The sequence below is a fragment of the Staurois parvus genome, unplaced genomic scaffold (assembly GCF_062004578.1).
Source record: "Staurois parvus isolate SC_StPar_1 unplaced genomic scaffold, SC_StPar_1.0 ptg000283l, whole genome shotgun sequence".
Classification (NCBI taxonomy): Eukaryota; Metazoa; Chordata; class Amphibia; order Anura; family Ranidae; genus Staurois; species Staurois parvus.
The window spans coordinates 1,024,036-1,040,205 of NW_028318079.1; the positions used below are offsets into that span (position 1 = coordinate 1,024,036).

A 16,170-nucleotide genomic window follows, 5' to 3' on the forward strand; every position below is an offset into this window, starting at 1 on the left:
GCATTTTTTTTTCATGCCTGTAGACTCACCCGCACTTTATAGTTGACATATACCAAAGGATTGATCATTGTTTTTTTCTGTCTTTCTGCATATCTTAGGTCGTCCTACACCCAACACCCAACAGTCCCAAACAATCAGAATTGCACAAAATGGCAGTGTCCAAAAACTGCCCTGACCAGGATCTTAAAATAAAGTTAGCAGTCCGAATGGATAAACCACAGAACATGAAACATTGTGGGTAAGTACTCAATACATTTTTGGGAATTACTCAATTCCTGTTTCTTTTGCGTCATTTCATCTGCTATAAAGATGTCCATTTACCTTGATTCTGTAATATCTGCTCTGTAGTTGTTGATTCCATGCAGACAGTAGTAAACCATAAAAATATTTTCTGCTTTCCTTATAGAATTATTCTTTCTGCTTTTACAAAAGGTCCTGAGTCCTACAGTATTCAAGTGTTCATGTCATTACTCATGCTTAAAATATAACTAAAGGCAAAACTTTTTTTTAATTATGGATAGAGTGGATTGTCAGTTTTTATTGCTGTCTGTGCCCCCATTAAGAAGATTCACCCTCTCTATTTGTCCTGTTTTCAGTTATCATTGAAAGTGAAAGTAAAAGAAAATCCCACATTTTGGGTTGTCCCCAGAAAAGTAATAGAGGGGAATTCCCTTAATTTGCAGGGATTTTCTCTCACTTCCTGTTTGGCAATGGTACAGTAAGTGAAGGGAAATCTCCTCAATGGGACACAGATGGCAAAAAAAATCTGACGGGTTATAACTCCCTTACTCTATCCAAAATGGAAAGAAAAAGTTTTGCCTATAGTTTTACTTTAAACCCCCGCTTTTTGTGTTTCTTCTGCATAATATGAGCAGGCACCTTGGATCTATCATAATATGAGACATAACCATTCTGTCATTCCTCCTGAGAACATGGACAACTGCTGGGGGGCAAAAGGTGATCACATTGTTATCTCTCATTGAACACCAGCAATTAAATATCCTGAGCCACGTGTGACTATCTTGTTCTTAGAATGTCTCGTTGTGCTGGACAGAGGAGGTCATTTTAGGTAGATGAATATTAGCAGACAAGGAAAATTAAGCTAAAGATAACAAAAGCAGGGCTGTTGTATATAGAAGATGTAACAACGTGCATTTGAACATGTGATTGAACCCGCAAGACTGAGAACAACCTGTGAGTGCAGGGTGTCATGGACCCACTCCTTGAGGCATCACCAAAGTGCCCTGCACTGATATACAGCAATGCAGAGAACAACGCTGGCATAATCACATAGCTGTTGGACTCCTCACCACAGTAGAGGATCTAAAAAGGCCCCTATACCACCTTACATGACTGGCTTAGGACATTTTGAAAAGGTAAGTATGAAACAAAGGACGAAATATGGAGGGTTGCGGGGGTTGCCAGGCAAACTAGTGAGTGCTAGGCCTGCTTTGAAGGTTCATTCATGTCTACTGCAAAGCTACATGCACACCTCTGGGTTTTTCATATAGTGTGTTTTGGATGCATTTAATATGTGTTACTATTTAGCTTTATGGAAGTTGCGTTTTTCTTGGAGCCACACAAAACATTCAACAAAACGAAATGTACATACTTCTTACATCACTAGAGCACTGAGATTTGAACTGTGTTACAACTCCACCACCCTAGCCCTCCATTACTGTTTTAACCCCTTGGCATTTGCACCTCCCAGCTCTTTAAGGGGTTTCAGATGCCGGGAGGTGGGATGGGATTTGTGATCATGTGACCGCTGTGATTGGCTGTCACATTATTGGAAAGCTCCCCATTGCAAATAGAGATTGGAGCTTTCCATTAGCCGCTGGCAATTGTGCCAGGAGCGCACATGGTGCACACGCAGTTCTGTTTTTCTTTGGGTATGCATATATACTGCCTCTCGGTGTTAAGGCTCAGCTGCTGAGAGGCTGCATGTATGTGTGCAGGAGTTGAAGTTATATTGGTCCATGAAGGATTCCTCGCTTTGCACTTCCAGCATTAAAGCGATCTAAAGGTTAGGTGTTTTTTACTTTAAGGCATTCCCTGCATTAAGGTAAAAAACACCTTAATACCTATTTCCTTACCCCTCTTCTAAACACTTACCTGAGCCTATCAGCACTGTGCCTGGCTGAAGTCTTCCCTCCTCTCTCTTCCTCTTCCCACAGAGACTCAGGCAGCAGCAGGAACCATTACCTTCTGCTGCTGCCAATCAAATAATGTGAGGAGTAATCGGGGATGGGGACGAGCTTGCTATCTGTGTCAATGGACACAGGCAAGGCAGCCCGGGAGTGAGCCCACAGGTGTGCCCCCATAGCCATGGGGGCACACAGAAAAGAGGAGGAACCTGGAGCACCAGCAGGGGACCCTAGAAGAGAAGGATCAGGGCTGCTCTGTGCAAAACCACTTTTCAAGAGCCAACATGTACAGCACTTATCCTCAATGTTCATAAACCTTCAACAATAAAGTGCAAAAAATGCATCGTATATATCAATTATCAGTCTAAAAATGTAAATACTGGCCCTTTAAATATATAGTACACACACACAAAATAATAATTTAAAAAAGGCCCAAATAAATGTCTATATAAAGGTGCTAAAGCTAGATCAAACATTGCTCCTTTATATGGACATTTATTTGGGACTTTTTTAAATTATTATTTAATTTATTTCTAAATATTTACTTATGAAAAAGGCATGGGGTATGTGTAATATATATATATATATATATATATAATGGCCAGTATTTACATGTTTAGACTGATAATTGATATTTGTGATGAATTGCACTTTCTTGTTGAAGGTTTATGAACATTGAGAATTAGCTTTATACATGTTGGTTTTTGAATTGTTTTGAAATATCCGTATGTGGGTATTTATGTTGGCAGTTTTTCCTTTTTACACTTAATATTTATTTTGCGGTGTGTAAGACTGATAGTTTTTCATTAGCGTAGGATATTATTTGTTTTTAAGTTATGTTTATTACTTAAATAACAACATAAAAAAATTAAAGGCTGTACAATCACTTTCAGAAAATGCCTTGTATTCTTTCAGTGAATACAAGGCGTTTTCTGATTCAACGTGTTTGAACAGACAATGAAGCCATCCAATCAGAGAACACCTAGTATTCATTGAAAGACAAGGCTTTCTCTGAATGATGGCAATTTGGAGCAAGCAATCCCCTGTGGTTACTATGTATTGGGGCAGCCATTTTGCACTGGACCCAGATGCGACTACTACAGCGATTTGCAGCTTCCACAGAGACTGGTCAAGTACGAGATGTGCATACTTGCATTGTTCTAAGCTTTTTAAAACTCCCTGGTATTAGTATTACAGCACTCAATAATGTCAAATATTATGTCATACTGTGAAGTGTTTGATATAAACTGTGTTCAGCTCAGTTTGTACAGTGTTCCCATTTTAGTTACCGTAGAGCCTGCAGAAAAGTCATCCCTGAGCTCAGCATTCAGTTCATTCTTTGCTGCTCTGTGAGATCATTTATCAGACATGAAATGGACCAGTCTGTAGGCATCTCTCTAGGAGAAATGGACATCATGTATCTAAACAGATGAGACTCTGTCCTCGTGTCCTTCATAGGAAATGATGTTACTAAATCAATCAAACTATTTCCAAACAAACTAAACAAAATAGAAAGCAAAATAAATATAATGCAATTTAACCACTTGCCCTCTCAAACATTTACCCCCTTCATGACCAGGCCATTTTTTTTATATACAGCGCTGCGCTACTGTAACTGACAATTGCGCAGTCATGCAACACAAATTAAATTTATGTAATTTTTTTCATAAAAATTGAGCTTTCTTTTGGTGGTATTTTATCATCACTGAGTCTTTATTTTTTGAGCTATAAATGAAAAAAAATAAAAATAAAAAATAAAGTTTAAACTTCAATAAAAAAAATGTGTTACTTTTTGCTATAATACATATCCAATAAAAAAATAAAAAGTAAAATTTCTTCATAAATTTAGTCCAAAATATATTCTGCTACATGTCTTTGGTAAAAAAAACCCCCAATAAGTGTATATTAATTGGTTTGCGTGAAAGTTATAGTGCCCACAAATAACAGTATGTATACTGGAATTTCTTTTCTTTGTTATACTAGTAATGGCGTCGATCAGCGACTTATAGCAGGACTGCGGCGGGCATTCTGACACTAACTGACACTGGGTGGGAGCTGACTAACTGCCACTGGCATCTCCAGTGACACCAATACAGCGATCAGTGCTAAAAAAAAAGCCCTGACACTGTACTATAGACACTAGGCAGGAAGGGGTTAACATCTGAGGCAATCAAAGGGTTAATCGTGTGACAGGGAGTGTGATTAATGTGTACTATGTTGTATTTTACTAGGAGCACGTCCCTGCTGACAAGAGAGAGATCTGTGTTGTTTACACTCACAGATCTCTCTCCTGTTAGCTGCTCCACCAGTCGCTGAGTCCCGGCCATGAATCACTGGCCGGGACTCAATGATTGACATCTTTGGGAGACAATGACAACGTGGGTAGGGCGGCACACGCACACTTGTCTCCTACTCAGAAATGCAAAATCAAGTCTATTTATGGAATTTTGTGAAGAGCAGCCGCCCTGTAGCAGTAAAAATCCAAAACTAAAAATGTTATATATTGCAGCTTACCAATCATTAGATGCGGTGACTGCATTAGTATTTTTTTTAGGCTCTGTTATACATGGTGATCTAGCCAGTAACACATCTCCAGTATAAGAGTGCCCCCACTTGTAATGCAGGGGCACAGCAGACAGCAGCATTGTTAGTGTGAGGAGAAGGAAGTATTAGATGTACTAGCAGCTTTAAATACAATAACAAATTGTAGCCAAACTCCAGCTCACATAGCAGTTACAGCAATATTTTTTATTTTCTTTTAGGATAAAGGTTTTACATGAATATATAAAAAACTGGTCATTGTACACCCCCTTATCAGTGGTAAATGGTTGTCTCAACATTTGCAGAAGAGCTTGTTCTGTTGAAAAAAACAAACTTTCTGGCCAGATCACCAAGTGAAAATAAGAGAAAGAAGGCCTAAAAAGACTACCACCACCCACAAGAAAGAAAGAAAAAAAACTAAAAAAGAAAACTAATATGGTCATGACACCTAAGAATTGTTAAGCTGCAATTTATTAATTACTTGCTTTTGAGTTTAAAACCGCTTTAATTTGTCACTTAAATGCCACAAGCCAATAGCTTTACATTAATCTATTTTTTCTAATCTAATCTAAGCTTAAAAAAAAAAAAAAAAAAAAGCACAAGCCTTTCTAAATTCAGATAAAAGAATCTTTGTTTCTGAAGTATATTTTATACATGTTAGACTCATATTTATATTGACACATATAGTGTTGTAGCTAGAGATGGGAAGGTCTTAAAAAAATTTAATAATTAAGAAAGAAATAGTTTTTTTTTGTTCAGTTTTTTTTCCCAAAGCTGTCTTTTGTTTTTTCTGGAAATATTGAAAAGCAGCATGGAATTTGTTCTGTTACAATGATAAGTAATAAATCTATGACATGGTATTCAAACTATATATCATGAAAACATTAATGTAAGATTTCTGAGACTTTATGTAATGTCTTAACTTACTGCAAGTTCTCTCAGCTGAAGACAAGCAAATCCTGGGATACAATTCAAGTAACACTCCTTCTGAATGCAGTTCTCAAACAAGAGAAATATGCATTTCTGCCACTTGCGGCACTGCAGGGTAAAGGCTCCAGTTTAGTTTGCTTGTGTTCTCAATCTTGTACCTCCTAAAGTTGGGTGATTGTTGGGATACAGTAGATGATCTTTCAGGCCTTAATTGACAGGTAAGAGGGTACATTTGTCTGACAAATAAGTTTATCTTTATAACCTTTAAATGATTCCTATTAATGTTCTTTGCCATCACAGCATTATGTTCACATATAGTCTGGTCAGTAAATTGTCTTTTCTTTTCCTCCTCTTAGTAAAATGGTGAGACCAACATCTAGAGTTTGGAAACATTTCCACAATGCAATGTCTGCTGCCAGCAATTTACAAATATTGTGAGAAAAAATACTCTTTTCCAAATGCTACAAGGATGACAAAACACATCCTGGCATGCCAGAGGTGCCCTAGAGACTTTAAAAAATACTTTATGGAATAAAATGATAAGGAATATAATTACAAAAGTGCAAGGAGCTTTTTCCTCCAGTTCTCTTTCCAGAAACACTTTCTGCTGCTTCTGGATCTTTACAAATTTTGAAAAGCAAGTTTAGTTTATTTACTAAACAAGCTGTACTGTTATTTTAAAGCATACTACGTTTATATACACTCCATTTCACCTTCCCAGTTTAACATAATGACTTTCAATGTGTAATACTACACCACAATAAAATTTTTCAGTGTTTCTAAAAATTTCCTTTTTTCCTCGGAAAAAAAAAAAATTTACATCTCTAGGTGTAACTATTGTCATAGCAGCCCATGTAGATGCTATGGGGCCTGGGGGTGGGAGTGTGTTCCCATTAGGGAGTCTGTTGAAAAAAATGAAACTGTGAAGTCTGAAATCTAGACGAGCTGATGTCAGACACACAGGTGGAGTCATCTGGATCAGCTAGTCACAAATCGCTTTTGTTTTGTGTTTGTAGTAAGGAGCATTTGTTTAGCTGTCTTAGCTTTGTGGATTTATTGCCTTCATACTTGCTACTGCCTAGCCACTGTCACTTTATGTATGCCTAATTCAGTATTTCTGAGGCTGTTATAAAATCCTAGCTATATATACACAACAATTTATAAATTATATAACCTGGTGGAATCTGGTGGAACTCAGTTCTGCTACCTATGGCTCAGGCCCTCTGCTCCTGCTACCACTTATAAACAATGAAGTCAGGCTTCTGTGTTTACAAGTGACAGCTTGTTTCACAGCTGACACCCTCACTGGATGATCTCCCTGCAAGTAAGAGAGGCACAGCCACCTACAGGGTACTAGAACGAGCTCGGTGCTTCGGTTTAATACAGCAACAAAAGTAAGACATGTGAAAGATGGTGGAGCTTTTAAGGTGGGGGGGGAGAAGATGGGGACAGTGGAGGGGGGGGGTTGCATGCAGAGGTCAGAGCTAAAGAGAGGTGACAGTGAGATATGTATGGGGGATCCAGAGGTAAACAGCTGTGGAAGAAGGCCGAACTCTACACTCTGTATGCAGCGCTCACCTGAACTCTACACTCTGTATGCAGCGCTCACCTGAACTCTGCACTCTGTATGCAGCACACCCCTGAACTCTACACTCTGTATGCAGTGTACACCTGAACTCTGCACTCTGTATGCAGCGCTCACCTGAACTCTGCACTCTGTATGCAGCATACACCTGAACTCTGCACTCTGTATGCAGCGTACACCTGAACTCTGCACTCTGTATGCAGCGTACACCTGAACTCTGCACTCTGTATGCAGCACACCCCGCACTCTGCACTCTGTATGCAGCACACCCCTGAACTCTACACTCTGTATGCAGTGTACACCTGAACTCTGCACTCTGTATGCAGCGTACACCTGAACTCTGCACTCTGTATGCAGCGTACACCTGAACTCTGCACTCTGTATGCAGCACACCCCGCACTCTGCACTCTGTATGCAGCACACCCCTGAACTCTACACTCTGTATGCAGTGTACACCTGAACTCTGCACTCTGTATGCAGCGTACACCTGAACTCTGCACTCTGTATGCAGCGTACACCTGAACTCTGCACTCTGTATGCAGCGTACACCCGAACTCTGCACTCTGTATGCAGCGCACCCCGAACGCTGCACTCTGTATGCAGCGTACACCCGAACTCTGCACTCTGTATGCAGCACACCCCGCACTCTGCACTCTGTATGAAGTGCACACCTGAACTCTGCACTCTGTATGCAGCGCACCCCGAACTCTGCACTCTGTATGTAATGCACTACTGGTATTTAATGCCTCATTAAGACCCCCCTACTGTTAGTAAAATTTAACCACATCCAGTATTTGATACGGTTTGGAGGGTTTGTGCGGGGGTCAAGAGGGGGGGGGGGGTCATGGTTGAGATTCTGCACCTATTTCCTGAGAAAAAAAGCCCTGTACAATATATACCCGTATAAAACAAACCTGTAATATTTGTGGCCATTGTAGCGCAGTGCATTCTCGTAATTATGTTGTGGAGCAATGAAGGGGGCAGGTGTGTTTCTTTATTTTGTACATGTGTGTTAGAGTGCCATCCAAAATGATTGGCAATGCAATCCACCACACATTTACTTGGCATGGTGGTTCAAGTGTGTTAACCTGCACCATAACACATGCAGAGGTGTGAATCAAACGTTACCCAATATAGTTCCATGTAAATGGGAGCCCACTGTCGCAGAGTTTTTAGGAAATCATCAGTCAAAATGTGTTACTTACATATAGTATGCACGTTTTTTGGGGGGGCATTTATGAATGGACAGACATGTGGTGCACGCATGCGCAGGATTTTGCACACATGACTGGACAGGAGGAGCTGTTAGAAAATTATGGTGGTAGTGTTACTGAAGCTGGGAGCATATAAATACTGTAATGTTTATGAGTTAGTTGCATCCAGCAATTGACATCACTGTTTAAATTTACTGTGAATAAAGGATTTTTGGCTTACCAGTATTACAATTTTATTTAGGTCACCTACATTTCCTCTTTATGTCATTGAAGTGGTACAGGGGCTCAAGCTGTGTATGCAGTTGCAGAGGACATACAACCCACCTTCATAATGGCTCCTGAATCAGTGGGTATTGTAGCCTGTTTGGTCGAGTCAATGCCATAACAGCTACAGCTCTTTATTAGTAATATTGTTTTGTGTTTTACAGAACGTGGAAACAGCTAATTACTTTTTCTCATTCCCGATAAGCTTGGTAAAAATTCTCTGTTGGTCTTATTACAGGTAATCATCAGACACCTTCCGGCAATTAATTTGCACTTGTTAATGTGTTATCTCTCAATTGTTCCCTAGGTATTTATGGGCAATTGGGAAAAACGTGTGGAAAAGATGGAAAAAACGCTTTTTTGTCTTGGTCCAGGTAACATATGCATTTTGAGTATTTTAAAATATGTTTAATGCTACTGAAATGTACGTGTTATTACAGTGCGCGACTGATATATGTCACACAAATGTAAAAATAAATCTTTTATGTAAGGATATCATACCAAAGCAATGTAGAAAAAAAATAACCAAACCTAAATAAAGATTAAAAATGGCCTATTCTATAGGTATCATGGCTGTAATCCCAGTATAGATACAGTAATTCTACCTATAGAGCAGCCTTTCATAACATTTTCAATACAGAGGAACCCTTAAAAACACTTTCCAGTCTCAGGGAACCCCTGCTAAAAATGACTATATCTAAAATTTATGATACGTTAGTGTGGCGGTCAGTGGGAAGAATGCTCCTTACATTTTTGGTCATTGGGAAGAATTACCCCCTTACAGATAGCTAAAAAGATCAATGGTGTCAGTGGGAACTTATCTGAGAGGCAGAAACTGCTCATTGCTCAAGGGACCCCTAGCAACCTCTAGAGGAACCCTGGTTGAGGAAACCTACTATAGAGAGATATCAATGTTTGTTCCAATGGTACGGCCCCAATAAATCTTCAAACAGGATCACTGGCTCTAGTTGGGAAGCTCTCACAGACCTCACATGGTACCTGAAAGCAAATAAATGGGTGCCAATCCACAAAGTGAAAGAGTCCAAAGTGCCTTATTTTATTTTCTAAGCCATGAAGAAGTTGGAGTTTTGTTGCCCCCAAATGTTTTGCCTGTTGGTATTGTGATGGTATTAGGAATAATTAAAAGCACTTTAGATGCTTTCACTTTGTAGTTTGACTCTTATTTGTCTATACTAATACAAATCTTACAGGGGTTCCAACCCTTGCCCTACTCTACTAAAGAATAGTGTATTTATTTCCCTTTCTTTTCTCCATGTTACTGTTAGAGACTTCCCATGTTACTGTTAGATAATTCCCCTCACATCTTGTCTAGTAACACATTGTCAGCAGAACTTGAGGGGAAATTTCTCCAACAGATCCCTGGATAAAGGTAAAAAGCTGTCAGAGAATTAGTGTTGGATGAGTTGGAAATGGCTATGAGAAACCACTTTGTAACTCACTACCCACTATGAATGTTTGACTGTAGAACTAAAGGCAAAACTTTGTTTTAATCTTGGATAGAAAAAGGAAGGGCTATCATCCCTGTGTTCCATTGGGAAGATCCCACTTCACTTTCTATACCATAGCCAGAACAAAATGTCAGAGGAATCCCATCCAAAGTTAAATAATCCCTGGTTGTCAGTAGAACTAGTGTCCCCATTCGATAATATCCCCAGTATTCCTGATCTGGGGACAACCCAAACTTTGGGATTTTCTGTTAGTCTTTGGTAAACAGGAAAAATAGAGAGGGTGATCTCCCTAATGGAGGCAGAGACAGCAATACATACCTGCCAGTTGTGCTAATCCTTCTCTACTCTATTTAAAACTAAAACAAGTTTTGACTGTGGTTATATTCTGATTATTAAAGAATTAAAACAATGACAGGGTTTCTAATTCTCCTACGCTGTGTCCAGAACTAAAAAAGAAGAGTTTTGGCTTACACACACTTTAACCATCTCCCTACCACTTGACAAGGGGGTGGATGTCTATTTCTTGAGTGCCATTTATAAACATCACTGCAGAAATAAGGCTTGGGAAGTGAATGTTGCAAATAAATCTCTGAGACTGAGTTGTCATCAGGCAGCTCAGATTTCAGACTAAAGGCTCAGAGCTGATCCAAGTGGCTCTGTACCTCATGATTTTTGTGATGGCCATGAACCTTTTACATTGAAAAGCTCACCCCTTTTTCCTCTGCCACTGATCTTTTTCCTACTTTCTGCAACAGTGATATCCTGAAATCCTGTGTGGGTACACTGATTCAACTGGCCACCAACGAAAAGGGGGGCACACTGAATGGCAAGTTGAGGTGCACTGAGCAACAAAGCTAGGCGCGGGGGGGGGGGGGGGGGCGGTCATATGGACCTTACAGGGGGCAAACTGATCACCAGAGTTATGTAAGGAAACTCTGCTAAGCACCACTCACTCACTACTGATCACCACCTAAGGGGGCAAACGCCATTGACTGACTAAAAAAGGAAGGAGGTGCTACTACCCAACTAAAAGTCCATCCCAGCGACTAGGCAGGTGCACGATCCACAGATGCTCATTTGTTTAACATCTCAATGAAGAAAGAGATGCGCACTACCTCCACTGCCCTAAAATCTTCCTTTTATTACATTGACCACAAGAAACTACATCAAAAGTACAGTACGTTGACGCGTTTCGGCCGAACGGTCTTAGCCATTACCCATAATATAACATGAAAATGTAAGTAATAGGTGGTAAAGACACATGTCCAGCCTGCTAATTAGCCAAATAACTTAATGGCAAAATATTTAACAGCTGAAATTCATGGCCAACAGCCTGTGTCAGAACCACCACACCGGACAAAAATGTACTAGAAAGCATTAACCAACATTGGTTCTTTTTTGGCTAATGTTTTCTAGTACATTTTTGTACCACTGAAATCTGCAGGCTATAATGTGTATTACATATTCCTGACCCCTGCACTCTGATTGCTGCACTGTATACAATATGTCTCAGACCATGTACACATCTCTGCAATGAGGGAATGCAAGTGTTAACACAATGTGCAAAAACACATATGTTGTACATTAGTGTGCTGCAGTGCCATTCACTCCTCCTGGCCCCCAACACCCAAATGTTGCTGTGCACCGCAATGCATAGTAACGCATTCCCATGTGCTGTGGTACATTCTTTTTTTTGTTGGTGCAATTTAGTGCGGTAGGTAATTAATTCAAATTATTGGCTGCTTTAACGCAGTGCATGTTAGTGCGCACAAAAACTTGCATCAGCATGCATGAATTACCGCACTGCAACAATCTGAACCTATCCCAAAACTAAGTACATCTAGTTTTTTTTTTTTTTCAAATTATGTGGTCTTTTTCCCTTTAAATAGTGTAAATCTTTAAAAAGAGTTGTTATTAAATGCCCCCAAAAGAAACCTCATCTGTCTAAAAACAATTCTATAAAATTAATGTGAGCAAGTAATTGTTGGTTAAACTATCACAGCCCAGGAAAATTAAAAATGGCCTGGTAATGAAGGGTATGACCAGGTTAGTACTCAAGTAGTCACAAATATAGGGGCTGCTACTGCCTTCTAAAATGCTATTTACCTGGCTGCCATGCCGATCTTCAATAATTTATGAATCTCTGGCCTAGAGCAGGGGTTTCCAAACTTTCTGCACAAGAGGCCAATTTACTTCCCTACAGACTGTAGGGGGGCCGTGTTGCGGCTCATTAGAGCAGAAAATGACGCAGCATCAGTAGATGCATTTCATAGCATCTGCTGTGGTCAGTAGGAGAGGGAATAGTGCCCAATCATTGGTATCAGTGGTAGGAATAGTGCCCCATTGTTGGTATCAGTGGTAGGAATAGTGCCCCATTGTTGGTATCAGTGGGAGGAATAGTGCCCAATCGTATATATCAGTGAGAAGAATTTTGCCCCATTGTTGATGTCAGTGAAAGGAATAATGCCTTGTTGTTGGTGTCAGTGGAAGGAATTATGACTCATTGTTGGTACCACTTGATGGAATAGTGCCCCATCATTGGTACCAGTTGAAGGACTAGTGCCCCATCGATGCCAGTTAAAGGAATAATGCCTGTCATTAGTGCCAGTTGAAAGAATAGTGCCCCATTGTTGATGCCAGTGGAAGGAATGGTGTCCCATCATTGGTGTCAGTTGAAAGAATAGTGCCTCGTACTAGTGGAAGGGCCAGATAAACCAAGCAAAGGTCTGTAGTTTGGAGACCACTGATCTAGAGCAAATATATTAATAAGGAGTTATGCATGAATGCATAGCAGTTTTGAGTCAGTGGCTTAGAAATCAGTGAAGTCGTTAGATCAGCATGACAGTCAGGAAACTGGCATTTTGAGAAACAGATCTACCCTATTTCTTATTAGACAAATTTTTTTTGAAAATTGTGTAAGAAATTTTGTTTTCTGGCCAGCTCAGAGTCTTCTACTACTCACAGACTTTGAAAATATGACACCATGGCTGGCTGCACCGTATGTGAGATGTAAACATTGGCTAGCCCCCCAGCAAGAGGGCATGTAAATGTGTCAGGCTTTAGTCAGGGACATTGAAAAGGAGGCCCAGACTATTCTCCTGTGCACAGGCTATTGGCAGTCTGTATCCCCCAGTGATTGTACAGAAATGGCTGTAAAAAAGAGCAGAATGGAGTGTTCTCAACCAGAATAAAATGCCTGCCACCACACAACTGTGCAGCTGTAGATACATCATATGAAGTAAAAATAACGCTTCTCTTTTTGTATCAGTGACCTCGCTAACATAAATCATTCAATCTGCCAGCATTTCTGACATATCGCTGTCACGAAGAGGCCTTGTTATGACAGGCAGGGCCTAGAGCCCACTGTTGCTGAGGCTGTCAGCGTTCTAGTGCCAAAAATATAACCGTTTGTTTTTTACGCGCTGCTGTGGGTGTGGGGGTCACTTTGAGACACCTGAGTTCTACCAGTGACACTTGCCACTGGCGGCCGTCTGCCATTGTATCCATACAGCTGGTATGGCCTTTCTTAGAGGGGCCCTTATAGCATTCTGCTTTTGTCCATGCCGAGGTCACATGACCACCATTGCGCATTAAAATACAAAAATGTATGAAATGTGTTGAAAGTGGACATTTATTTGATGTTACAACTCTCAAAAAGTGTTCTCTTAGATGTGACAGTGCAGCATTATATCAGCCCAGAGACAGATGGCTTTATTGAAGCATTCACTCATGGCAATTCACATTCAAACTGCAACTTTGCTGCAACTTACAAACTGGTTCTACATACTCAGCCTGACATCCATCTTCTGCAGTTGGCTTGCTAGATATTTAAAGCAGGCTATATCCTCACATTCTGAGTGACCTTGAAATTGAGTCTTCATAGATTTAAGCCAGTATGTTCTGTGGTTCAAACCACCACCATCTCAGAGAAGGAGGTGGAACAGGTTAACCCCTTTACGCCACAGTGACCCATATGTGTGGCGGCAAAAAGCTGAGCTTTAATGTCCACATGTCGCACATATGCATTGGTGGGCAGGCAGTGTTTATTTGCTGGGGGGCACGCTTCCTGCGCACTCCTGGCATAAAGACCAAGCTGCCGAAAACGGCTCTCTAGAGAAGACATTGGTAGCTGGCAGGATCAGTCTCCAATCAAGTGACCACCGTGACAGCCAATCACATTGGTCATATGATCTCATTTTCTTCCTGCCTGCAACCCCTGCCCCCCTGGGCTTTAATAACATTTACAGGGGACACTAAGGCAAGCAGGAAAGGGTTAAAGTCATGTATGAAGAGGCAACATTTCCACTCAGGAGCACTTTTTAGACTGGGGTCAGGGCAGATGGAGTCCAGTGCATATTTATTCTGCATCAAATACGCATGCACAGTGTTTGACATGTATTCCAATGGCCCTAGTTTACACCTGTGCAATGCATTTCAGTGCAGTCAACAAAAGTAGAGCATGTTGATTTTTTTCTGTATGGAACACATCTGGAACTCAGCAAAATGCATGAAAAATGCACCAGAATGCACATGTGCTCAATTGAGATGAAGAAATAAAAGAGAGGAAAAAACCCATCAGAACGCGTCAAAAATGCGCATGCAGAAACAAATGCGGAACTCAGAAATTGTGGTGTGAACTGACCCTCACACAATGAATCTGCATTTCTAATCATTTTTTCATATGTTTTTCATGGGTTCCCTTTGAAGTCTATGAGACTAAAAATGCAAAAGAAGCATCTGCCTGTAAGAATTGCTATATTTGTACAATAATAATTAAAAATTAAGTGTAAAGTTTTGCAAAAAAGATAGTTTCACAGACTTTAACTGGGTCATCTCCATCTGGAGGTAATTGAGTATATACAGTTGTGTCCAAAATTATTCAACCCCCAATGCTGTAAAGGGGTTTAGGGACTATAGTGTACATTTGGAATTGTATTCAGAATCAAATCCTACAAGGACGTTGTAACTACCCAAATGCAACTAAAATGACATCAATTGTTTATGTAATACAGTAGTAAATGGTTCTTATGTGGTTTCTTCATTGCCACAATTATTCAACCCCTTAAAGACTACCACTCTGAAGAACAGAGGTTCATACAGGTGCTTTCCATCAGGTATTGAAAACACCTGTGGATGTCACCGAGCAGCAATCAAGCATAATAAGCACCAATTAGGCAGCTTTAAAATGACTGTGATACTCAGCTCCTTCTAGACATTTACTGGTGTGGTTACAAACATGGTGAAGGCAAGAGAATGGTCCAGGAAGACAAGAGAAGAGGTGATTTCTCTTCACAGGAAGGGCAATGGCTATAAGAAGATTGCAAAGATGTTAAACATACCAAGAGACACCTTAGGAAGCATCATTCGCAAATTCAAGGCAAAGGGCACTGTTGAAACGCTACCTGGTCGTGGCAGAAAGAAGATGCTGACTTCGACTGCTGTGCGCTACCTGAAGCGTAGAGTGGAGAGAAGTCCCCGTGTGACTGCTGAGGAACTGAGAAAAGATTTGTCAGATGTGGGTACAGAAGTTTCAGCCCAGACAATAAGACGCACACTGCGTAATGAAGGCCTCCGTGCCAGAACTCCCAGGCGTACCCCCTTGCTGTCTCCAAAGAATAAGAAGAGTCGACTGCAGTATGCCAAAAGCCATGTGGACAAACCACAAAAGTTGTGGGATAGTGTTCTGTGGACTGATGAAACAAAATTAGAACTGTTTGGGCCCATGGATCAACGCTATGTTTGGAGGAGGAAGAACAAGGCCTATGATGAAAAGAACACCTTGCCTACTGTGAAGCATGGTGGAGGGTCAATCATGCTTTGGGGCTGTTTTGCTTCTGCAGGTACAGGGAAGCTTCAGCGTGTGCAAGGTACCATGAATTCTCTTCAGTACCAGGAGATATTGGATGGAAACGTGATGCAGTCCGTCACACACCTGAGGCTTGGGAGACGTTGGACCTTTCAACAGGACAATGATCCCAAGCATACCTCCAAGTCCACTAGAGCATGGTTGCAGAGGAAAG

At 40.7% G+C, this 16,170-nt stretch overlaps 1 protein-coding gene across 15 annotated transcripts in view; it reads left to right on the plus strand.

Annotated features, from left to right (window-relative positions):
- The window catches only part of CADPS (calcium dependent secretion activator), a 610,020-nt gene that overhangs the window by 326,882 nt on the left and 266,968 nt on the right, over nt 1-16,170 (plus strand). For all 15 annotated transcript variants that reach the window (XM_089682020.1, XM_089682023.1, XM_089682021.1 and 12 more), the window contains exons 8-9: nt 99-238; nt 8,989-9,055. In XM_089682020.1, coding sequence (XP_089538146.1) covers nt 99-238; nt 8,989-9,055 — 207 coding nt within the window. The remainder of the gene's footprint in view (nt 1-98; nt 239-8,988; nt 9,056-16,170) is intronic.